The sequence below is a fragment of the Botryllus schlosseri genome, chromosome 16 (assembly GCF_051294905.1).
Source record: "Botryllus schlosseri isolate E-star chromosome 16, Bs_hap1, whole genome shotgun sequence".
Taxonomy (NCBI): Eukaryota; Metazoa; Chordata; class Ascidiacea; order Stolidobranchia; family Styelidae; genus Botryllus; species Botryllus schlosseri.
Window position 1 is genome coordinate 17,260,585 of NC_137251.1, and position 25,959 is coordinate 17,286,543.

Sequence of the window (25,959 nt, forward strand, 5' to 3'; positions counted from 1 at the left end):
TGGAAAAAAGTTGGATGAGTAAGGTGTTGAGGAAATGTTTACAAAGATCCATTTCCCCTGCGACATATAAAACCATTTTTTCCGAAATAACGTCAAGATAAGCTACTTAGATCGGTGGTTCTCAAACTGAAAGGGGCACCCCTCTTGGGGGGCGTGAAAGCATCTGAAGGGGGCGCGAAGCTGCCTCCAACTGAAAGTTGTTTCTCGCTCCACGCGGTTTACCTCCAATTCATGGTTGTTGCCCGGTGTATAGTCCGAATTTCGTATTTGAGAACACTCTCATCAACAGTTACAACCTTCCATGCCATCAAACTGCAAGTTGCGATTGCTAGCACTCTGGTTTCATTTTGTGATATGACGATAAGTGGCCGCGAAATTTTTCACGATCATAAGGGGGCGTGTCTAAAAAAGCTGTGCTAGATAGAAATGACTACGCTTGACATTATATGTTCATTAAAAAAATGTCTGTCAATGTTGGTTGCCATATTTGTTGCAATTATGTGTCGTCTAAAGCGTAACGCGTTATCATTACATTCGCCACCACCTATATTGTTGAAATGGATTTTCGGTACTCGCTAATATCCTATTGAAGGCGCTGATTCCCAAGACGAGACCACGTATTTCAAGAAACGCAATTGCAGAATTCGCTTTGAAATAATAAAAGTCAGTTGACACAATCTCTACATGGATTATTTGCAAGAAAAGTCATTTTGCTGCTGTTTATCACTGAGCCTACAGCCATGAGATCAGAAGACGAATGCGCGATAATTGAGCTAACTCTGAACTAAAACTTTCTGGGGGTCCGCGGGGGTCGTAACGGTCCGAAAGGGGTCCGCGAAGACAAAAAGGTTGAGAACCACTGGAATAGAGTGTTCTATTGATGAAGGCTGCTAACTAATTTTGGAAAGCAGCATTGAATTTGATTTCAAATTCATTTTAAAAGACATAGGTTTTGAATTGTTATTGATAATGATCAAGATGACAATTTATGAGCTTGATTTATTCGTGTTTCAGTAGTTGCTGTTCAGCAATATGCTGTTATGTGGCTGTAAAATAATTCCTATAAGACTGGATTCGATATGGTGCCGTAAATAACCATCTATTAATTGGTCTCCATGTTTATACTGTCTTGTACAGTTAAGTGGCAAGATGGATTGATGTATACACAAGGTCCAAGCTTCTATGGTTGTTTTATCTCAAATATGAGATAGTTGATGAGTATGGTCCTTATTGACAGAATATACTTTTAAATGTGGAAATTGAATGTTCATATCTTCAATAGGCCTACGTGTTAGTCCCTTCGTTGAATTCTGGATGTATGATTTATCGCTTTATATTTATATGATCTCCAGTGTCAGACGACAGTGCTCCACAACTTCGAAAGAATCTATCACGATATCATGAGCTACTTGGTAAGTGTAGTATTTCATATCATATATTTCAACACCTGGGTATCTAACCTTTGAATATTCCATTTGTGTTTTTCCAGAACTCTTCTGTTGTGTGTCGATCACTCTTTCTCTGTCGCAATGAGGATGATGTAAACACATTTGCAGATGCTTTTTTGGTATGGATTGTTGTAGTATATTCATATAATTTCCTCCGTAAAATTAATGATCGATCTATACCTGCAGTGTATGCTCTTTGACACGTAGTATCAATCAATACGATTCTTGATGATTGCGTGTGACATGTCTCAGCCTGAAATAATTGACACGAACAGATGGCTTTAACCCAATGTAGTATTTTTATATAACACGCAAACTCCTTCGGTTGGCATGACCAATCTGGTTTGTCGATTTCCCAGTAGCTTATGACTGTTACAGAGTGAAATTTAATAGGTATGATAGCAACACCTTTTGATTATCCCATGCATCAGACGTAAATGTGTTTTGTGCGCCTGATGGCAGATAATGTCACAGGATTGGAAGAGGTAATAAATCTCAGAGCACACATTGGTGATTAATCATTTCGTATACACAATTACTTTGATCACTTCCATGAGATTTTACGGCCTTAACGTAATGTATTTCAGAGTGTTGTCATGTCTTATGATTCTGAGGATGACAGCGCCGGATGCAAGTTTTGTAAAGGACAAATGAAGGCTTTTCAGGATTGGATGAAAAGCGCGCCAACGAAACAGGCGGTCGAGACTAAATTAGAGCAATTTTGCGACGACATCAAGCTGTCTGCGTTCCGGCAAGAGGTGGACATTGTCATTTTCTCCATTCTGTGTTACGCAACTTTACATTATGAATTACATCAAATGCTATTCAAATGGCTGACCGCCGTTTGAATGCGAACCTTACTCACATTAGAACCTGCATTTAAAGAACAGGAAAGAAATAAAAATGCCAAGTCTTCCACTAACTGTGACTAACTGAACAATAAATATGTATTGCTTTTGCGAATACCATACCGCTTTACCGCATTTTGTATATAGTTTTATTTTTTATTATTATTAATATTATATTTTTATTATTTTATTAATTATTTCATGGTAGTTATGACGAACCTAAGCAACTTTGCACTGAATTGTCAAGCCATTATTGAGAAATATAATGCAGGGTTGTAAACCAAGTCACAAGGTTCCGAGTCATAAGTCAATCATCTCAATTTTATAGTTTTGACTCGAGTCAAGTCGGGTCGTTTTCAATTCAGCACCGAGTCCAAGTCAGTGAGTAGACGGTCGAGTCTGAGTGATAGTGTTGTGACTCGAGCCCAAGTCATTGTGTTCACTGTTCAGTTTTGAGTCCAACCCGGTTCAACCCACTTTTTTCGACTCCGCTCGACTGATATAGAACGGCTCGCATTCGTAATATCGTAATTTTCCTCAGTCCTAACAGTTTCTGGTCCTATTTTCCAAGTATCAGGACTGATAGACGAAACACCATTAATGTGGTGACTTTATTATTCTTCGAAGTTACAAAGAAATGTCGGCCTTGTCCGTCCTAGTGTCGAGTCATTTTACGCATCTGAAAAAAAACTAGCCATTATTGAGTTCCGCCATATGTTTTTCGTACACCTACTGATGTAATGTTGCAGCTATTTGGTGTGTCTGTACGAATACGTCATCAGTGGTTGTGTGTTGCAAGTACTTACCGGTATTTTTACCCCAGCCATGTCCTGTTACAGTGTCAATCGATGGTCAGCGAACATTTTGACGAGATCTACGACGATTTGATAGCCATGACGGTATGACTTGGCAGTTTTGTGCTAATCCGAAGCAAATTGACTCCATTCTCTGGTATTGCAGGATCCTGATGCTCTGTGTAAAAAGATGAAGATATGTGCTGCGTCCAAACAGGTGAGACTCCAAAATGGATTTTGAGTTCAATTTTATAGATCACCAATTAGACACATGCAAAGGTACAACATGACTGATTTTGAACGCATAACATATTCAACACAGTAGGCCTGTTGCTGAAAGACTTGGGTGACCTTAAACTTGAGTTTAACTTGCTGGGGCCGTTCTCCAAAAACCATCAATTGTCACTCACATGATAGAATAGATCAATTCATACAACATGACAACGTGATCGACTTTTAAAGGTCAAAAAAGCTCATTTTCGGACCATTTCTAATCTGCTTAAAAAAGCCCCTTTAATTTCACGGTTCAATGAGCAAAAGGAGTCTGTTCTTATCATATGATAACTTGAAAACTACGTATGTAATTCATTTAAAATAAGTTGAGATTCACCAAGATATACTTCACAATATTTAAACCAAAATTTCTGCAAAAATCTGGAACTTGATGGAGACCAAATCTATCTTTTGGTTGATTTGACATAGATGTACCCGGCAATAAAATATGAAATTGGTATAATAATAATTGTAAAACTGATGAGATACTACATAATTCTGATTGTCTAATTGAATTGATTAGAGCCAAATGCCGATTTATAATCTAATTCTAATGTAATTAGTAAAATGTTTCTGGGTCCTAATTTCGATTCTACTGTAATTTCTGGTTTTCCTGATAATGCTGCATGAGAACTGTAACGTGCGGAGCGAGCCAGGCTTGGTTTACACACATTTTCACACACAGTTTTTGAAATCTCAGACTTCTCAAGCACAAGATACTTGCAATGAAGAAAACCGATGTGCCGATATTTCCACCGCGAAAAAATGCGGGGTTTTATCCGAATGCAAAACAGGAGTTTGGTCGAACGCGGTTCAAGACGACAACATTTGCCGGCTTTGTCAAGGACAGATCAAGGCTTTACAAGACTTTATCACAGACAACGCGACCAAATCAGAAGTGAAACAGGGTCTCGCAGCGTTCTGCAACGGTCTCAAGTTGTCTGCCTTCAAGAATGAGGTAATCTGTCTCAATTACGTTTTCTTGTGACAACAAAATATTGCTTCAAAGTCTTGCGACACAAGCAATAAATTAGCATGTATAACATACATTGTATATATTTATTCTACTGACTCAAGTGAATATGATATTAGGCTACTTCCAATTCAATTTCGGCTTTCATTATTTACGCAAAACAAGGCCTCAAAAACATTTTACTTACTTGCAAATCGCTACTTCTACTTGAGTAGAAATTTACTTTGAGTACCAATCATATTGCCATCACCACTATAAATACTATTGTCCGAAATACTAGTCATCATTGCGTAATGCTTCTTTAGACAACGGTAGTCGCTGGTGTGGAATATTTTGCACATGAATTAGTGAAAAAAACTTCTCATGTTGTTTTCTTTTATAAATTGCGTGCCAAAAGCTACGCTCCAAATCTTGCGAGTAAGTTGTACAATCTACAATGTGCATATCCAAGTAATAGACTTCTAATTTTGATAAACGGCTAACAAAGTCGCAAGTGTTGATTTGACGTCAGCACACAATGAACAAAATCCAATTTCCATATGGCTCATGTCTTGTTTACTGTTGTCACTAATATTATGTAAAATTATGATGTACCAAGTACCCTACAAGACAACAACTCATGCCTTCTTGTTCTACAGTGCCTTTCTCTTGTGAACGACAATTTCGAAGACATTTACGCCGATCTGACAGCGTTGTTGGTAAGACAAACAGAAGGTCGTATCTCAACTCGATGAAATTGAAAATTAATTCCTTACAGGATCCGTCCACCGTGTGTACATATTTGAAACTTTGCAATCAAGTGTCTGCCGAGACAATCTTGCGACAAGTAAGTTATGTCAACCTTGCAGACTTTGACAATTAGATTAGTTTCAGTTTTTTCAAATTAGATTAGAATTAGAATTACTGAATTAGAATTTTTGAAATGGAATGAAGTTACGAATTAGGAATGCCGCAAAAATCAATTCGGTTCATATGAATCTTAGTTCATCCTCATTAGCACGAGAATTACAAATGTCTGTGCGACAAGCTTGGCTCGTTTCGTGCTATACAGTTCTCCTGTAGCATGTTTAGTAAGACTAAAAGTCGGATTAGTATTACAATTAGAGCATAGATAATGTCACAAATTACATTAGAATCAGATCATCAGCATTTTGTTCTAATTAGTCTTAATTGGACAGCTAGAATTATCTGATTGTCCAAGTCTGCAACCTTGATCACATTATGTTGAATCCGAGGATGCCCTATACCTAATAATTATCAATGCAATATTCAGTCAAGGTCTGCTGATTTTTGTCACAGCCCGCTTATTTTTAGTGTCTTGTTTTTCAAACTCACCACCAGATGTTTACCTCACATTCCTTTGTTTGACCAGCTGATCCAGCTGTCCCATATTTGCTTTTTATTGGTCAGTTACTGTAGTTCTATATCAGTTGTGATGTAAGGTTTGGAAAAGTTTGGTAATGTTTGAGTGTTTTCTGATGTATTAGCTTGCGACTTGTTGGCAAAGTTCAACAAAATATTTAGTTGATGTAATTTTGTTAGCAGTTAATGTGTCAGGCTGAAGTTGTTATTTGGTGAGTCTATCATCAGTTAGAACTGACATAGGCCTACTTTCAAAGTAAATGCTCTTAATGCGATAAGATTTGTGTGGAGTGTTATCGTGAGACGCTCTCCTATTATGCACAAAATGAGTTTGTACAAGTTCACAGCAGGCTGCCTGTGGTTTGTTTAATATAATAGGTTTCTCTCAACAGCTGAGTGAGGATTACGGAATTTAGAACATCACCTGGGATTTCCAAATCATTCTATCACTTATAATTCTTCATATGCCAGAAACTTCTATTTGATTTTGCCTTAATTGTTTGATTTTGCCTTAAATGTATGATAGTCTGTAGCAGTTTAGTCATTGATTGCATAGGTTAGGAGTTGTTGCGAACTAGATAAGTTAGCGGCATTTGCCGTTTCCTTGAATCAGCACAGTTGTGGTCATATCCTGTGTTGTCCAGTTTCACGAAATCAAATCTCTTCTTTATCACATGATGTACAAAGGTGTGTCTTTTTTCGTTCTGCTTACAATGACTGGTATCTGTAACTGGTCATCTGAGAGTAGCAGATTATAAATTGTGTTGGCGGTAGATTCGATGTCAAACGACCTACATGCTCTGTTTGGTCATATGGAGTGGAACCTCTCTTGTGTTGGCTCTAGTTTATTGTAGCCTGTATGAAGTCTGAGTAGCACTTGCGTGCATTGTCCTTTATTTTGTGAAACTGTGTAGGTGTTGGTAAGGAGATGCAGTTGTCGTTTTATGAAGGCCTGTGTTGTTTGTCAGTTATCATCTTATGAAAGGCGCTATCATATTCAGAAATTTTAATCTATGGATGGTGCGTTCTAACTTTGGTGTTATGCTGAAGAAATACGTATAGTAGTTGAAGAAACATGTTATTCAGGACTTTCGAAGACACGTTCACATCTTTTCATTGTATCCCAATCTTGTAGTGTATTAGTCGGTTAAAATTTGTAATGAACTGATACTGATATCTTGGATTTGCTTATACCTAATAATGCAGGAGTCTATAATCTTAGGCTAAAATCTCATATCTCATGTTGCATGTTAGACCTACCAGCCTGGAAGCACATGTTAATTTGTGAATTTCAGAAGTTTGTTGATGGTATTTTATGCAATGTTTTGGGCGTGTTAAGATGTTAGGCTTTGGATTGGGATCTGCATCAAACCTGTTATTGAGTACAAAATATTTTAAACCCTTTGAGAGCTGGCCTAAGTTGATTAATAGGAATCATTTCAGAAACTCTTCCAGGTTTCCCCCTTTGTCAAACTAAGTAAATAGGTTTAAACTGTTGAATTAAAAATGCCAATCAAACCACCGGCATACGGCCATACTTGTGTAGTCTATGGATAGATGGCTGACGGTAGGCCTACTAAACTAAATAATAGCTGGATTAAGACTACCTTACCGGCATTACAGTCTAATTTGTTTTTACCTAAAGACTTTTTGGGTCCCACGTACAGAATGTTATGGTATATTAACATATAATGCGGGGATTATTGGTATTCTTATGCTAGTGACATCATATTTGGTGATGCAACTATTGATATATTAATATCTCTCCAATTTATCTACTGGTTGCTGACGACTTCACGTGACCAGTGTCAGCCGAAAAGATTTGTTTATTTCAATTATGTAGGCCTATATTTTCAATTGGATAAATGGCAGGCTTGTCATCGCTATTGATACACGATATCTTTCTTTTTCAAGCGCCAAATAGCAATAGTACTATGCATATCTTAGTGTACACCGTATTCCTGCTATTTCTCAAGGATGCGTCTGCGTCTTGCCATGACGAGAACGCCTGTGCCGACTACACCTCTGCGGTGAGATGTAACAAACTGGAAAAGTGCAGGGCAACCGCTTGGAGTGTGCCCACGGTGGAAGGCGACAACCTCTGCGTTCTGTGTAAAGCCGAGATCGGCGTTCTGCAGGATTGGTTGAAAGATGGCGCCCAGTCAACTGAAGTCAGGACAGCGATGGAGGCGTTTTGCGAAGGCATTCCGCTCACAGCTTTTCGTGATGCAGTAAGTAATAAGTGTTGTTTCCTGATGTTTTTTCAGGCGTTTTATTTTCTACTTGCTAGTTACGACATGTCTTGGAAATCGCTGCTTCTTCCTCAGTGGTTCTGAACCTTTTTTCCTCCAACGCCCCTTTTGAGTAATTTTCGTGATCTGATCCAAGCGAAGTTATCGCAGTAGAAAAATTTGGATTCGAATAAAATAGTATATACGGTGGCTAACTCTTCGATTATATTTATTATAGAATCATAGAATTAGAAATTTTTCTTCTGCAATAACTTCGCTTCTAGTGGTTGGAATTGAGCCGAATTTGGTGTGGATCATCTCTACTGACAGCCTAACAATTTTATAGAATGAATCGAAATTTTTCTACTGCAGAAAATTTGCTTCTAATGGTTGGAATTGAGCCGAAATTGGTGTGCAGCGCTTTTTTCAACCAACCTATCAATTTTATCATGTTGCCAGTAAAATTTGAAGAAAAGGTTTTTCCAACAGCCCTGCCCCCATATTTTAAGGGTTGTACTAACGACGATGGGGTAGAGGTCGAAGTTTCCACCACATCCAAAATCACAAACACCCCCCGCCCCCCGGGGGGCGCTGGCGACAAGGTTTAGAACCACTGTTCTACCTTCAATTAAATAGAAATTTACAGCATTACCTCTGGTGCTGGTCCGTTTCCGAATTCTCCGTATGCCATTTTTACAGGCGCTAATCAAAAATTAGTAGTCCCATGTTATCTTTGAACGGGAGACATGGCTATATCTGCCTGTGAAAGTAACACTAGTCTTATGACTTCCAACTTGCTGCTCTCCATATTTGGAATACGATAATTTTCATTCGCGTTTGGATGGTTTTTCTGGTGCTGCCTGCAAAATATTATTACCTGGTAGGCATGTAATACAAATTTCTGTTTCTTTTCAGTGCCATGAAAATGTCAAAAACAACTTTGACGTTATCTACAAACACCTTACGGACATGGTGGTAAGCATGTGGTAATTTATGTGTGTAGAATAATGTAGCTTCCGGAAAGTTAGCGGCAGACTTGGATACAAGATAACTCTAGTTGTCTGATTAGAATAATTAGGACGAAATGCCGGTAATCTAATTGTAATCTAATTTGTGGAATGTTTCTATTCTCTAATCTAATTTTACAAAATCTGTGTAGGTATAATTCTAATTCTAATCTAATTTTGAAACGCTGAAATATTTCTAGTTGTCCGAATCTGGTTATTGGTAACTTATAGGTATAATGAGTATTTTCGAGCAAAAAATAATTGATTGCAGGCCTACTGATTTAAAAAAGATCAACATAATATTCCATCTTAGTGGCAAAGCTACGGAATAGCTCCACATACTGGATACTTGATAATTTCAATGCTTTATTTGTTCTACCGGTAGCTTTAAAGATCAACACGCGATCAATGCTTGTGCATTTTAGCTTTCCTATTGTTGCAGTATTAATTTTATCTCACTGCCTGTGGGTGGCAGAGCGGTTTCCAATTATTTTATGACATACATAAAATAAAAGGAATGTTACTAGAACATGGATCGGTTCAGTGGGCGGGCTTGAAAATCTTAACTGGTATTTGGCCTTCAGAATGGTTACAATACCTTCCTAGATGTGCTTCATTCAATAGTAGACTTTGTAACTGCTTCACAAACACATCTGACCTATTTTGCTTGACAGGATCCCGACCAAATATGCACGGGATTGACGCTTTGCAAAGGCAACTCCACCGAGAAATATCTTAAATCGATGATGGACAATCTGCCAGCTTTGTTGAAGGTTTGTGATCTAAGAACTGATAGTGACTTGATCGTGGTGCGCTCGATTTCTCATTATAATGAAAACCGGTACGCCACTAGCATGTAATATGAGGATAAAGGATGTGTAGATATTTGTTAGTACGTCAGCCTTTGCAGTAAGCTTCCTTCATGTTGCAGACATCACGCTTCTTGCGTAGATCTGCGCTATATATCGTGCTGTTCTTGAAGGTCACGTTGCACGCTACATGCAGATGTTGCATCCGATCGGTTTAAGGACAATGCTTTTACGTTGCTAGAAACGGATTCTATTTATCACCTTCATTACATGTAGGCCCTGCTTGATAGTTTGGATTTTGACTTCCTTGTCAAATGTGGTAAAGGCCCGATCAATTTATAGGCTGTATAACATCAATTCGTCAATTATTTTTGGACTGGGACGCTGTTCTATATATAACATAAACTCAAGTTTAGGTTTTAGGGTTTCAATAAATTAGTGAAAAACTAAACTTGATAGCGTGATTAAAGCACTTTTATATGTTATATAAATGTAATTGGTTGAAGGCATGATTTTTAGTGCACTCAGTGCATCGTAATCCGCTATCACCGAGACGAATATTGCACAAATCATAGGCTATCATATGCAAATCCCATAAAAACTAATCAGCCACTTTATTAACGCTCCCGTATTTTTCAGGCTGCTATGAAGAATAAAAAGCTACCAATTCGTGCCCCATTTGAGCCGAAGTCAATTCAGGTAACATTGTGTGGTTGTTCTTAGACTTGGACAATTATATAATTCTATTGGGTCTAATCGGTCGAAGTAGAGCGATACGCCGGTAATCTTATTTGAATCTAATTTGTAAAATGTTTCTATGTTTCTATGGCTATGGTTGTTATGCATACAAGCACGTTGCCCCAGTTGTGTGAATCTAACGTTCCACGCGGAGGGGGGCTGATCTTCATCTCCTGTGACTAATTGTCTGCGTACGTAAATATGAATAATTAGCGTGATCCTAATCGGAAGCAAGGGCCGGTGATTTCCTTCGATTGTGATTGGACATCCTGTCGTTTGTCACTCAGATACATTTACTGAGCTCACGGTGATCGCATGTTATTGCTTTGCAAGCATGGTTGAATATGCTGCTATCTGCAATATGCTGCAACATGCTAATACTAGTCATGCGTAAATTTTGTGGCATTTTTCAAAAGCTTGTTGGAGGTACATAACTTCAATATACAATTGAATAGTATATTCATATTGAAATAAACCAGAATCTTTTCGGATAACACTGGTCAGCGGTAATCGTCAGCAACTAGTTGATAATTGGGAAGATCTTTTTCTTATGTATAAAAAACTCCGTTTTACATTGAATGCGCGCACTTTATTTTCAAGAGTTTCAATCCATCTACTACTCCATGCTAGAATCAGGCCTAGAATAATTCTCCTTTACTCACTTTGAAATGGCTACTTCACTTTAACTTGTACACGAGTAGAAACTTACGATATTACTAGGCCTATACTTCTGCTCATGTACCAAGGATGCAGGAGGGCTACTTTGACCACATAGCTGGTATAAAGCTTCGTGTGCATGTGGATATCTTGCTCATTCAGGACTTGTTGCTTGGATTGCCGTGTTGAGATAGGTTTTCTGATGGTCTTGATGTGACATGAAAAAGTACTCATATATTACCATCTGTTTCCTACTGTTGTGCAGCTATTAAGCCGTTTTCATTAGTCTGACGGAATCATGGCTGCCAAATAGTGGGGCCGCAGTCTATATTCTTCCAAGTATAGGAAAGTGACCATGCAATTAAAATTACGATAGAATTAATTCAGAACTGTTGATATACAATTACCCCTGGCGATTGTCAGCCGAAAATATTTGGGTTTATTTCAATATGATTATATTACTCAATTGTATATTGAAGTTCTGAACCCTCGAGAACCTCTGTAAGAACTGTATTTACTCAACACTTTAGAATCTTGCAAATGCTACCATATGTTAACTCCGTGACGTGACTTCGTGTCAACTTGGCTTGAGTTCGATAATCTACGCTTTACCTGAAGTAAACTTGCTTACACCTTCAGAGCAAGAATAAAACCTTTGATCTGTGCTCACTAGCAACTTCGCCGGGTGGATTCCTAATATGTCATCGAGATTTTGGCCACCTTCAAGTGGAGAATAATTTCTTCATTATTATGAGCTACTTCCGTCACAGCCATAGGCGCCGACTTTTATTTTTTTACGAGGTTGCGAAGTCTTGTGACGTCATAATTGTTCCATATCGATGACGTCATCGTCGCACTAAAACGCACTTTACTACATGCCGCTGGTTTACGTGCAGCGTTAAACTATTCGTGTGGCGTTTTAATACCGGCCCTGTGATCATTAATTTCAAACCATGCGGTCGAGTTATTAAATGGAATCTTAAAACGGTACGAGTACAATCATATGAAGATATATAACTGCGCTACTAGTCCGTCCGACGGAATGCACCGAACAGAAATCAGAATTTACGTCACTGAGAATTCGGAGTTGTATCAATGTTATTCACGCGCAATGCGCTGTGGTGTGATTAACGAAATACGCTACGCACTGGCCTGGCAAGTTCGCAATTAACACACAACTCTCGAACATGAGGTTTCAAGCAGACAATAATGATGATTACAAGCGCGAAATCGCACAGGCAATCAATAATGTCTCTTGCGAGTTTAGCTTCGCGTTGATTAGCTCGCATCGCGGCAATTGTTTGCAGATTAAAACAGCGATTTTGGCGTATTGGTACATTTCCGATTTACGTTCGCGAAGCATTTTGGTAGTACATCTGTCAATTCGTAATTTCAATTTGCATGTCGACGGCAGCCAACACATACTACTTGACTTACGTGTTGACGGCTGCACAAATTTCCTTCCACGACCGCTGGCTGGCTACTCCGGGGCTAGAACTAATTCCACTTCCGGGTGCATGCCGCGATCTTATCAATAGAAATTCACTGTCTACCAAATGCCCAATAGTTTAATATTCGATATTGTTGTTCTCGATACGAGTAAATCCAGCAATCAAGTTGATCGGAATATAGAAGGTTCCCTATTCAAACGAATCGAATAAAATCAGAATTTGTGCCACCCAGAATCTCGTTATGCAACAATATTTGACAATGGCATGGCATCGCCTACTGCACTTTAATAACGAAAGGAACACTGAAAAATGACTTTGTGCGGCAATTTCGGAGTACGAATGTATCAAGTAGAAAACAAAAAATATGGATGGTTGCAAACGAGAAAGCGTGTATTCTAATCAGTATCGCTATGAATGGATTTTGAGTTTGACATAGTATTGAGTAGCTGTCGTTGCGACAATTGTTTTCTCATTATATCGGTGTTTAAGCTGTATTGCTGCATTTCCCGATTAATCTCACTGGCAAAGCCTTCTTAGAGAAACGAATATGCGCAGAAACGAATTCCAATTTGGAGGCACACACCAACACATCCTCCAATTTCGCGCTCCGATTACGAAGACTATCACACGAAGCTAGCTAGCTCAAGAATGGTTTTTGGCGCACATCATTTAGATTTTAAAAAAGCAGATCGTCTATTTGGGCGGATGGTCGGGAGAGGAGATCTGGGATGGTGTTCATGTTGACGATTTTACGCGTATGATAAACTTGCCAAAGGGTCTGGTAGCGCTGTCAATTATAGAGTCCCTGATCTCTGGTGAACAATTAAATACGCGCGCGTATTACGCAGCCTCGATGACAGTTTCCGCAAATCAAAATGTCCGAACTTGACGGCACCGATTTCAGGTGGCGCAGACCTGTGTCGTCTTTTAGAACTCAAGCCATGATACACATCTTCTGATCGTTACGTTCAAGTATTAGCGGGAATCAATTACGCACGAGTCTCTTTGCAGCTATTCGATGTCGCTCTTTAATCAATGTAACATAAAACAATCACCAATTAGCGTAAACTCGACCGCATTGTCTCCAAACCAGCGAGAGATAGGAGCCAACGCATGCTAGGCCCGAGACGCGATAGTTAAGCCAACAATGGTACCTTCCGCACCAGGCCTATCGCAGATGCGCATTGCTCAATGCCCAGCCCATGTATATGCCAGCGATGATATCGTGTACGCCAGGCCGAAACCGCCAATACAGATGCGATTGCGCAGGCAAGCGATGGTATAGAGTCAACTGGGCCTATTGCAGATGCAGGCTTGTTCGAGACGCAATAAATCGGGCTAGCGACGATTGCCACGCGCACGGGAATGAATGACCTAATTTCGCGACCATCTCAGCGGGAGATCATCACAGAATCTTCTCACTAATTGACAACATGCTTCTCGCAAATCGGCCCGGCGGAACAATGATAATACAATTATTGAATTGCAACTGAATATTAGAGTTAGAATGGTCGTTTCAAAATGACATGGTTACGCGTGTCAAAAGGTTTCGGTCCCCGAAAGCCCCCTGGCTTCGCGCCTGGCACACGCGCGTATCGAACTCGACGACTTCTCTAACGAGGTCGCGTCGATTCGCCTGATTTATAAATATTGGTCACAAATCACTTGGGCGTTTGAGCATTTTGTACGAGGTGGCCGCCATCTCGTTAATATGGTGACGAGGTTGCTGCGCCACCTCGTAACCTCGTAAGTCGGCGCCTCACAGTCCACAGGCTATACGATCACTAGAGCATCTTATGTTAGAATTGCAGCGTAGAAACATTTCACAAATTCGAATTATCTAGTTGTCCAAATCTGCACCAGAAAGCTTATGTAATACGTGCAACAATATATGTTTTGCATTATAAATTTTGTGTATAACTTGGCCTCAACATTATTAATATGTGTAACTAACTGAACGTATGTTAACTATTAAAAGATGGGTTGTCCTGAAGGTATGAATTTTGTCTATTAATCTATGTTGTGATCAATATGATCTTATGCAATTATGATATGGCCATAACATTTAAATAAGAAACGGCTTTCATCAGGCTTGTGTTAAATTAGCAGTTTGTAAATAAGTCAATACCGGTAGTGCAATTTGCTGAATTTAGCATATAATAATTCTAGTACCGGTATTGAAGTATAAAGTTAGTATAGTAGCCTATAGTATAGTAGTAAGACATGTGACTGCGATGCAATATGTGTAATTGTGTTGCATCTTTAGTTACTTTCTAGTTTCTTGGTTTGGACTTTCAGTTGTGCCAACCAAGTTACGCTATGGAATATGATAGCATGGCCGGTCTTGTGACTGAATGATGAATTTGATTTCGACCTCGTTAACTTGCAGACTGACGCAAATTCGTGCACGGAATGCGAAGCGTTTGTCGGCAACTTCCAGAACGCAGCCTTCAACGAAAAGACAATGGTAAGAAACTACACACGGTGTGGATTCATAGTTATATTGCTCTGACGTGCGCTCGATATGGTCATGTGCATTGCAATATTTTGATAAAGTTGAGGTGCACAATTAGATATTATACTGATCTTATTTTGATTAAACATATTTTTGTGAACCCAAGAATTTAAAATTTTTTCATGTGCGGTAAAATTGTTCCATGTTGTTGAGTGATTTGTTTCAGCCAACGCCTCAATCATCATGGATAGTTTATCACGATAATGGTAAATAGCTCAGGGATTGAATCTTAGCCACGTTGCCTTAGCAAATCACTCATGTTCTTTTTATAATAAAAATAGGATTATCCTGCTGCAGGACTTTAGGGCTGATCACGATGTTCTTCTCGATTTCTCTACTAGTCGCTGACGATTACCCCTGACGAGTGTCAGCTAAAAATATTCGGGTTTATTTCAATATGAATATATTATTGCAAAGTGGTTTTTCTGCTGAGCAAGGACTGTGAATTGGCAGTCTCAGTACCTCCAAATCTAGATTCTGTCTATAACATTGATTTTTGCGTGCTCCTGGTTTAAATGTCTGTAAATTTTGCTTTTATAAGGCTGCGTTGCTCGAAATGATGAAGCCAAAATGCGACGCAATTGATGGCAACGGCGCTCTGGTAGGTTGAAGTTGGAGTGTTTTAATTTTATTTTGAATAAAATATCCTTGGTTCCGTTCAGTGTGACATGATTACGTATCATATGATGATGGAACACGGCAGGGAGCCAGCGGTAAGTAGCCGTTTTACAAAGTACTATTCCTTTTTATTTGAGTAAATGTACCTTTTATGACTACGGTGAATCGCTGGTATTAATCAACAATTCTGTACGATTGATATTTTGTAACTGTAAATGAGCAGTGATAATCATCCTGCGAAGCAAGGCTGTAATGACTCGAGTCATTTTCTTAGAAAAGTAGAATGACTCGACTCGACTTGAGTCAATTTGTGTGTTGACTCTTCATGACTCGAGACATTCTGAGCTCATGTATCAGGACCCATACTTGAAAATTAGGCCTGGAAACGGTCGTTTGCCTATTTGAATATACACGCCAGGAGGGAGAAAACTGAGTATATTATGAATGCGAGGTCTTCGATATCACCCAAGATTTTCACTGAACTGAGTTGAACCCAACTTAAACACAGCACCGCGACTTGGACTCGGACTTGACTCGACTGTGAATTGAGAATGACTCGACTTGATTCGAGTCAAAACTATAAAAATCAAATTGACTTGTGACTTGGCCACAACCCTGCTACTAAGCCACTGCGCATAATTGATAAAAATTTCAGTTGGATCTGATATAGTTGAGGCTATCTGTACTGAACAGTATTGTGTTTTGCCAATCCGATTGGACTGTGACGTAATTTATAAAATATTTTTCGCATTCAGAGTCCTTCGGCGATTTGCAAGGCCACAAATATGTGTAGCGCGTCCAGTTTACAGGTTTGTGTATTTTGTTCTACACACGAAGCCTGTATATGGTTAAAGACGTTATAGTAATAGTATTCCTAATCAACCGATGATTCTGTAACATCACTCCCCTTTCTCTATATTACGTGCAGACATGTGTTTGACTTCTAGTGTGGGTTAGATATTTTGCCAAGAGCTTTCTCGAATTTTTCGGAATGGTAAAAGGTGGTAATGTGGATTGTGGAATGGATGTAATCGGAAGCATTAATCCATAACCATACAATTGAAAGATATATTCGTATTGAAATAAACCCAAATGGTTTTGGCTTACAATATACTATTCAATTGTATGTTGAAGATCTGTACCTACAAGAGTCTATCCGTGAATAAGTTGACCATTCACTGATGTAGTGATATCTCCACTAGCTCGTAAACTTATCTATAATTCACTACTTGTTTGTAATATACTTTCACTAAAAGCCGTTCTTACTCAACCTTATGAAGTCCCGAAACACTTGTCTTTTTTATCTGAAGTCTTTGGAATGTGATTTTTTTTGTTCAGTTTTTCGGCGACGGTTGCTCCGACTGCAAGTCCTTTCTGAAGACGCTGCAACACGAAATGAAAATTAATCCTGCTATTGTTGTGAGTAGTTTTGTGTTTCATAGTTTATTCCTGTTTGTAGCAGGGGGATGGTCTTATCTGTGTGGGTGTAGCCTCGTGTGTAAGGCTACGGGCGCTCGTTATTGCCTAGCCTTACTTATACGTAGCTGATATACATTCGCCAATACTTCTCATTTCGAATTCAGACCAAACTTGTCGAGACGGCTTCCAACTTTTACTGTCTCCGAAAATCCGCAGACATGAGGACACAGGTAACGGTTTTTGATTGAAATGCTTTAATACCATGTATTGAATTTTTGATATTTTTTTAGTGCGTCACGTATATGAAGATGGTGATCAATGTGATGATCGAATCTTTTCAGTCTGAAGTGAGTGAGTGTGCACTGTGCAGTACCAGAGCTTTGTGTGGACATGTTTACAGTAGACACTGCTTTGCATTCATAGGATGTATTGTATGATCAAGTAAATAGTTGTAAAATTTTGGTCGTGGGATTGATAGCAATAATCATCATCAAATTGAATTGTATATTCGTATTGAAAGTAACCCAAATATTTTCGGCTGACACTCGTCGTTACCCCTTGCGAGTGTCTGCCAAAAATTTTGGGGTTCATTTCAATATGACTTTGAATATACTATTCAATTGTATATTCAATTTCTGTACCTCAAAGAAGCTGTTCAAATAGTAGAGAATTGCATCGACAATTGCATCACCAAATGTGATGTTTGTTACTAACTTTAATTCTATGTTATAGCTGTATTGTCTTTCTCATTATGTTGAAACTGATACGATTGCTTGCAATTGCCGTATTCAATTGTACTGGATTTTAATGAATTTTTTATAGTACTATACCTGGTAATGCTTTATAATGGTTCTGAGTAGGTATTCGAGAAGTAAAGCTTCTTGTAACTGCAGAACACTCAGAGAATTTGCAGAAAAGCCGGATTCTGCACTGCTGCAACAGAACTTGTCAACGGAATGTTGCAACGGGTGAGTTTCTGGAGTAATATACAGATATGCAGACATACTTATGAGTATTTGTTTGTCCATTGCCAGAGGTTGTCAGAAACAAAGTAATTTTACTTTTCCTGGTTTTCGTATTACTTTTATGAGAAAAATTGTCATGAAATAGATCTTGTATCATCGTAACTGGATATAGTTATGAAGATTTACCCTATTTGTAGTGTCATTGGTCATATGGCTAGTTGTGATGCTACATCTAGTAATTACGAAGGTTACAACGCTGATTACTTAGACTTGTTCTGTCCTTAACAACGCAACTCTTTTTCTAGGTGAGAGGGGAACCGTGCGGGGACTGCAAAGCCTTTGTCACCGATATGCAAACGGCTATCACAAACAAGGATCCCATTGTGGTAATTGCTTGCTAATAACTTTGAACCTGTTTGGTTATATATGTTTGATTGTTTTCTTGTGTTTAAATTGCAGTGAAGTGATTGCTGTTTGGAATTATCAGTCAACAGGCATCCTTACACTATTACTAGTATGAAAAATGTGAAAACTTCAAATATGTACCTTTTATACTACCTGTACCACAAAAAATATAATATAGTTCTACTTCGCATGAAACATAATTTTTGTATTTTTCGGACAGTGCCTATTTCATTGCACTTTGTGACAATGCTGTGGGTTAATCACGATAGCTACACAGCTGCCGTTAAAAACGCTTATCGTGCTCTTTTCATTTCAGAACCAACTTTTGAACTTGGTCGAGGAGCAGTGTCACACTTTTGGTTTGTTGTCGAGTTTGGTAAGTGATGTCATACTTTCCTAAATGGCGGCATACGTTTATTTATCTCATGTCTGCAGTGCGTCGATTTCATTAAAGATAAGGCCCAGGATGTATTGAACCAGTTTGTCACCTATGTAAGTATGAAACAGAAACAGGCGTGACAAATTGCAATTTATCCGCCCAGCTGCATTTTCAAGAACGTGATATTCGATATTTAAAGTTTCATCAAAATGTTTCAAGTTGCTGAAAGGTCTAATTCAGGGCTTCTTAGCCGTTTTTTATGTGGTATAATGACTTTTTCATAGTTTCCTAGGTAGTGACCTAGTGCGAGACAGCACTTTGACTGCTCAATCAGCCTATGTTTGAAATTTGAGCAGTTGATAACTAATATAGGTCATCCATTTGTCCAGGTTACCAGTTGGAGTGCAAATATTGGTTCGTTTGTATGGCTATTGTGAACGGTACACATACGTATGGACATAAATCGAAAATATGGACAGGTTTTATAAATAAGAACAATGTAGTTAGTTTTATAGTTGTTTTCTTCGACATCGGCCTTCAATGGACCCTGAAAACTGGTTTGCTAACTCCCAAGAGATTCATGGGCTTCATTTTAGGTACCCCTGATCTAATCGTAGTGCCATCGGGATGGGAAAAGTTAAAAGCTCGAGTCAACAGACCTCAGTTTTCTGACCCTGGCAATGAACTAGAATGTTTTAATACTTTCAGACCGACGATACAGTCTGCGACGCGATTAGAATGTGCCCAGGATCTCAGGTTTGTAAATCAGCGATAGGGCCATATATCCGGTATCCGATGTAACGTTTAGATTGTATTTCAGAGCCGACCCACCGGCGATATTTGTACGGATTGCAAAGCGTTTTTCGCAGACTTTCAAGCGCTCGCCGTGAATAATAAATCCGCTGTGGTAAGTCGTTTGAAATATTCCAAGTTTGCATTTCATAGTATGCTTATTTGGTTGGTGTCATGTTAGCTACATATTTTTTAGTACCTGCACTGTAGCATATCGAAAATTACGGAATCGTTACTTCCGATCATTCTAAAATTTCTCCATTGACAGGATGCAGATGTAGCCGACTTGAAACAAGCCGTCTGTTCGCAAGTGCCTTCTCTTTTGGCTGGAGAGGTCAGTGTCGATTTTGAAATGTTTTAATTACCATACTATAATTTCTTGCGCTAGTGTTTGTGTCTTATATTGCTCATTACATGTAAATACAGTGATTCTTTTTGCCCGAAATAATTAAATGTTTCAGCCATTGAGCCTGAGCTTCCTATATTTGGTGATACGACTGTTAACGTACAAAGCTCATTTTGAATCTCTCCTATTCGCTGACGATTATACCTTACGATTATCAACCTGAAATATTCAGGTTTATTTCAATATGAAGATATTGTTACATTGAATATTTCTTACGTATATATACATATATTTAAGGAAGTCCCATTGTCCTAGTCTATCATGTTGTCTTTATTTGTAATTTGTAAATGATGATTGTGATGCTTTTTTCAGTGCGATAGCGTCTTCGACAAGGAGTCCGCTTACATTGTCAACGCTTTGTCCACCCAGGTAATTAAATACATATTTTCAATCGGTAATGCTAACCGTAGAGTTTTAGTGGGGAGATTAGCAAAGACATAACAAAGACAATTGATTGGCAACCAACGCATAGAATTTGTTGAATATCGATTGTATCCATGACTTGGTGTCCTAAATTTGTGTGCCCCTACTTCCTGAGTAATTCAATTCTGTATCAAGTACTAGTCGTCAAGTCGACTATTCCTGTATCACTCGCTATGATGATATAACCGTATGAATGTTGTGAGAAGTTCAAATATGTAACCTTAGTGGGACTTAATGAATCGGATGGTTTTCAAATCAAAATTGATGGAATTCAATGCAGTATTGCACTCTCGATGGCATTAGCGTGGCTACGCGATTTGCGTTGAATTTACTGTGTCATTACTAACGCTGCTGTTTTCTAAGCTGACATCTTGGGTGAGTTGGCACCATGGCGGTGGTGTTCGTTGATGCATGCTGGTTTTGTGTATTTTTGATGTTCTGGCCGGTTTTCTTTTTCCTACGTATTAGTTGATATAAGATGTTAAGGCGACAATGCGAATAATGTGGTCTTTTCTTAATGGAGTTTGGAGATCATACATCTAACTGCAGAGGTAATGTTGCGCACTGTGGGCATGTTTTGTCAGTGGTTAATAAACTTCGGGATAAGATCTGCATTGTTAGAATACTACACACAGATATCTACTGTATATTTTATGTGTAACTGTAAATTTAGCTCCTTGTAAAGCACCGTAATATTGGTTGAATTTTAGACAGCGAAGTTCCTAAATTAGTATTTTAGTATGAGAAGAGCTATTTGGAGGTACAGAACTTCAATATGCAATTGGATAGTGTATTCATATTGAAATAAACACGAATATTACGGTTTATTTCAATATGAATACGTTATTAAATTGTGTAATATTTTAGTCTTGCTGCACTCCATATGGTGTGACAACATTGTAATATAAACTTCCTAACTCGCACAAATGTACAGCTGTTTTTCATACACGTTTACGACTGGGGGATGTCTGCAGCATGCTTCTGAATATGGATTCCTTGTTAAATTTGGTGTATTTTACTATTGATAGGCCGTGGTTGGACCAATAGTAATAATAATACTTAATTTGTAGACTCCAGAGCAGACCTGTGACGATCTGTACTTCTGTGACAAAGTTGAAAAGGAGCCCATGACAGTGCCAGCCGTTGAACTACTCCCTTCTAACGGTGATGATGTGGAGGTATGTCGAAAATGTGGCCTGTTCTCGTATTTCATAGGGATTAGCAAGTGTGATATGTAATAAAAACTATTCTATACTTTTGATCATTTGTAGTTCGCCACCTAGATCCGAAATCATAATACTGTGCCTGATCTATCAAAAATATCTTTATTGAACATAGTTTGGTAAATAAATAAGATGTGTGTTACTGGTATACTAAAACAATCGTTTTTAACCTTGACTAACCTGGTGAACCCTTACGCTGACCTGCAAGCAAGTCAAACCACAATACACATCTAATATATTACTATTGAATAGTGGTGCACAAAATAAACAGTGGTAAAAGAACCAAAACCATTGAAACATGATTTTCACACACAACAAAAAGATTGTCATGAATATTTACGGCAAATCATTGCGACTCCTGCTCAGGGAGCCCTAGTTAATAACCACTGTACTATAATTATTGCAGTGATGCCATCTATCTCTTTTCAGATTCCGGGCGCCTGCGAAGTATGCGAACTGGTAATGAAATACGTAGACAGTAAAATAAACGTGACCAGCACAGAGGTGAGACATTCTCATTTATGCTTCTGGACTTTACTCGATTACTATTTGGTTACCTTGCAGAAAGAGATTGAGAATGTTCTGCTGGAAGCTTGCTCTCACCTGCCGAAATATAAAGTAGAATGCGATAACTTTGTGGAGCAGTACGCGTCGAAAATCATCGATTTTATATTGGAAGAAGGCACCAGTCCGTTGCTGGTATGCAAGGCTCTGCAGCTCTGTTCGGCACCGCCAAAAAAACAAGTGAGATTGACGTACTGCAGGGGCTTTGTGTTGGTAAATCAAGAACGTTAAATATACCAATTTCATTACTGTGCCAATTTTGTCCTGCGTTACATATATTGAGTATCTGCATTATGTAAAAAATATATTTAAATATACAGTCGACTCCGCTTAATTCAGACTTTGTATATTCCGGACAGCTGCTTTATTTATCCAAAATGCTCGGGAACGGAACAAAAGTAGAAACCGTACATAAAAAGTACCAGTCAATTTGGACAATTCTGTGTTTAATTCGGACACAGGGTCAACATTCTTACTGTTAGGTTATGACACAATGAACATTACTTTCATTTCAATGTGCTGTCTGCCTTTGCACATGACCAAAGGGTTGTCGAAAATTTGGAAAATGCTGCGTTGTAATGTCTCATTCTGTAAATTCGTGATAAAGTACGTCAATGAGCCTGCAAGAACGACATTCCTGTTAGCCCCTTGCAGACTCATCGATGTTTTTGATCTATAACCTACAGAATCGTGCATTACAAGTCAGCATTTATTTAATTTTCAAAATTTTGTACAGCCCCAATGACCATGTAACGGACAATTGATTTCACGCTTGACCCTTTGCGACCGGCGGTCTAGTATACTAGACCGCGACTGTTTACCACATAGGAGTCGGTATTTCATCGAAGATATCTAGACCTATATTGGTCATAAAGTATTGCAATCGGTTTGTATGGATAGCTCTTATAAATACGCATACATCAGACCATGTATAACCTATTGTTGCAATGTATATCCTGCTTGAAATGCAGATTGAACACACAAAAACGTTTCCCGCAAAATTGAATTTGTAATGATGTTCGTGTGAATGACCGCCTGAAATATAAACCATTGTATCTTCCGCTCTAGACGTCATATAACCAATTACAGTTATCTTCTATGACTTGTTGTTGGTCATACTATTCTATGAAAGTCCTTATATCGAAGATTAGCACGTAGAAGATGTTTCAAATTGACGTGAAAGAAGCATACTTTATTACGTGAAAATCATGGCTGCGTCAGATCACCTGACTCGTTGCCGTTTCAAACAGATGTACAATTGCTTCAGGTAATAGCAAATTGTACATATGGTTAGCCATTATCCTGGCATATTCATCAATATCCCTATCATGGAGCTTAGTATTGTATAAGAAAGCTGACACCAGCCCTAACACTGCACGAATAAGCGTGCGAGTTAGGCTATTTTGGTACCCGAGCCTGTGATAACAGCATCATAATTCATAAATAGAGGCAGTTATATATCTGTTTTAGATGGCACACGAAGTTACTGTTGGCTTCTATGAGTACTGTTGATTATACATGAAACATTAGCCGTGTAGAATACAGTTCAAATTGATGTGAAATGAAGCAATAATGCATCACGTGAAATGACTTCCCGAGCGTATATGGGCACTGGGCAGTTTCGAATAAGGCAATACCGGTATGCGTATACTTACGGATCCCTTGCAGTTGCAAGTTACATATAACAAGCAACTGGGATTGATAACACTTCAATAGCATGGAGATATATACTACAGGCAAAATTGCCAACCCAGTTACTAGGTTATGTAGAGCTGGAAGCGCGTTGGCTTCAGCGAGAATACGAGATTACGTAATCGATTACTCATCGTCGGCGGCCGCGTGATTGTGCTTATCATCTCAACCTTTCCAAGGTCGTAGCGCTGGGCTATGAAGCGCTATAGTAGCGTGTAATGTCTCGTTGGAACATAGAGATTCATGCGGAAGGCAATCAGGTGGTCATATACCAAGAGAGGGGCTAGGTATGACGTCAGGAGATATAGAAGAACAAAATTGTATTTTATTTTCAAGAAATCGAGAACATTTTCTCCCATAACGCTATACCCTCTGGCGTCTGAGCCGTGAGAGTATCTCAGACCGCTAGGCGGCTATTTCAGGTTCACGGCAATATATTGGGCGTCGATCTAAGCCATATGGATGACATTTAATCGTTTTTTTGTGGATCCAGTAAAATTTTGGTCAGTAGGCCGGCCGGTTACAAAGGGTTAATTCTGACATCTCATACGGTTGAACTATTTAATTTTACTGTGAAATCGTACAAGACTTGCTTAGGAGAGCGTACATCAATTACGAAAAAAGGGTGTCGTCTGACGTCAAAACTTTGCTTCTCAGGTTTTGAAAGGTCCCGCGGAGTGCGACGTTTGCGAAGTTATTCTGACCGAAGTTCAACATATACTCAAAGAAAATGTCACCGAGGTGGGTGCAAGATCTAGTCTGATATATAGGTATGTTCGTGCCGACCCTTTATAATAGCACAACGTGTGATGTAGAAAGAAATTCTAGTAATAAAATTCGTATAATACGACCAGCTGCAGACTTGGACAACCAGGTAAATCTAATTAGACTTATTTGAGTGAAATGATAGTAATCTAATTTTATTCTAATTTGTGAAATGTTTCTATGCTTTAAATTTCTAATCTAATTTCTAGTATGCCTGGGAATGCTACATACTGTATCGCGATGAGAGTGAACTCTTATTTGAAAAAAGAATGGAGCTATAATTCTGATTGTGATCTAATTCAGACAAGCTAAACATTTTGTAGTTGTCGAAATGTGACCTTGATGACCTAACGGTCTTGTCTCTGGTCGCCATTTCACTCTATAATTTTCTCTTATTTGGGAAATAAACTTCTGTTTTGTACTATGGTAATCTTCTTAAATCTACTCCTGCGACGCTATCGTCTTTCCAGACCGCGATTGTTGACGCGCTGTCCAAAGTGTGCAGCGTCGTGCAAAAATACAAGACGGAATGTAAATTCATCATCAACGAATACGGCCCGACGCTGATCAACATTCTCGCCAACGAGGTCGACCCGCAGACCGTCTGCACGTTGATCAAATTGTGTCCGAAAGCTAAATTGCCAGCCAAGGTAAGGCGTGCGCTCCGATTTTTCCATACTTCAAATAATTTTAGAATTTATACTAAACGGTCGAGGCTCCCAGTAACGAACACTGCTGAATTTTGTTTTCGGAGTACTTGAGCAGGTCTCGAACGGCTATGTTGTAAGACTCTTTCCACTTCTACGTCACAGTTTCTGAGACAAAACCTCTTACACATCATTAATTGTGAAACATAAAAAGTCATTTTTGGGCATTTTCAAATTATGTGGGAAATTGTCACAAGAACTGGGCAAAATAGCACCCGTATCACGATAGCTGAATTTATTTTCCAACAAATGAAATATTTACTTTTTGGTCTTTCAATTTTCAAATGTAGAAATGTAGCTTGTTATGGTGAGTCCAATTATCCCTTACGTATCGATATCAAGCAGCAATTTGATTTGCAGCAGGATTCGCCGTCGACTTGCGGCATCTGCACTCTGATCGCGGAGCAATTGGACCACATGTTGAGCGACAAATCGACCGAGGTATTTTGATGAAACACGACCTTCTGTCACGGTATTAATCGCCTGCTTTTCGTA

At 38.8% G+C, this 25,959-nt stretch overlaps 1 protein-coding gene across 4 annotated transcripts in view; it reads left to right on the plus strand.

Moving 5' to 3' along the window:
* Positions 1-25,959, plus strand: part of LOC145459225 (uncharacterized) — a 44,075-nt gene that overhangs the window by 4,650 nt on the left and 13,466 nt on the right. For 3 of the 4 annotated variants that reach the window (XM_080337862.1, XM_080337864.1, XM_080337865.1), the window contains exons 9-41: positions 1,353-1,412; positions 1,490-1,567; positions 2,036-2,206; positions 3,136-3,195; positions 3,257-3,307; positions 4,064-4,321; positions 4,975-5,034; positions 5,094-5,162; positions 7,675-7,929; positions 8,845-8,904; positions 9,611-9,709; positions 10,385-10,444; positions 14,981-15,058; positions 15,648-15,707; positions 15,769-15,819; positions 16,480-16,533; positions 17,063-17,143; positions 17,308-17,373; positions 17,434-17,490; positions 18,037-18,111; positions 18,414-18,494; positions 18,830-18,889; positions 18,949-19,005; positions 19,601-19,648; positions 19,713-19,799; positions 19,953-20,018; positions 20,403-20,459; positions 21,584-21,691; positions 22,166-22,240; positions 22,301-22,480; positions 24,650-24,733; positions 25,228-25,407; positions 25,825-25,905. In XM_080337862.1, the coding sequence (XP_080193988.1) occupies positions 1,353-1,412; positions 1,490-1,567; positions 2,036-2,206; positions 3,136-3,195; positions 3,257-3,307; positions 4,064-4,321; positions 4,975-5,034; positions 5,094-5,162; positions 7,675-7,929; positions 8,845-8,904; positions 9,611-9,709; positions 10,385-10,444; positions 14,981-15,058; positions 15,648-15,707; positions 15,769-15,819; positions 16,480-16,533; positions 17,063-17,143; positions 17,308-17,373; positions 17,434-17,490; positions 18,037-18,111; positions 18,414-18,494; positions 18,830-18,889; positions 18,949-19,005; positions 19,601-19,648; positions 19,713-19,799; positions 19,953-20,018; positions 20,403-20,459; positions 21,584-21,691; positions 22,166-22,240; positions 22,301-22,480; positions 24,650-24,733; positions 25,228-25,407; positions 25,825-25,905 (2,967 nt within the window). The remainder of the gene's footprint in view (positions 1-1,352; positions 1,413-1,489; positions 1,568-2,035; positions 2,207-3,135; positions 3,196-3,256; positions 3,308-4,063; positions 4,322-4,974; positions 5,035-5,093; positions 5,163-7,674; positions 7,930-8,844; positions 8,905-9,610; positions 9,710-10,384; positions 10,445-14,980; positions 15,059-15,647; positions 15,708-15,768; positions 15,820-16,479; positions 16,534-17,062; positions 17,144-17,307; positions 17,374-17,433; positions 17,491-18,036; positions 18,112-18,413; positions 18,495-18,829; positions 18,890-18,948; positions 19,006-19,600; positions 19,649-19,712; positions 19,800-19,952; positions 20,019-20,402; positions 20,460-21,583; positions 21,692-22,165; positions 22,241-22,300; positions 22,481-24,649; positions 24,734-25,227; positions 25,408-25,824; positions 25,906-25,959) is intronic. The other variant, XM_080337863.1, reaches the window with a different exon arrangement.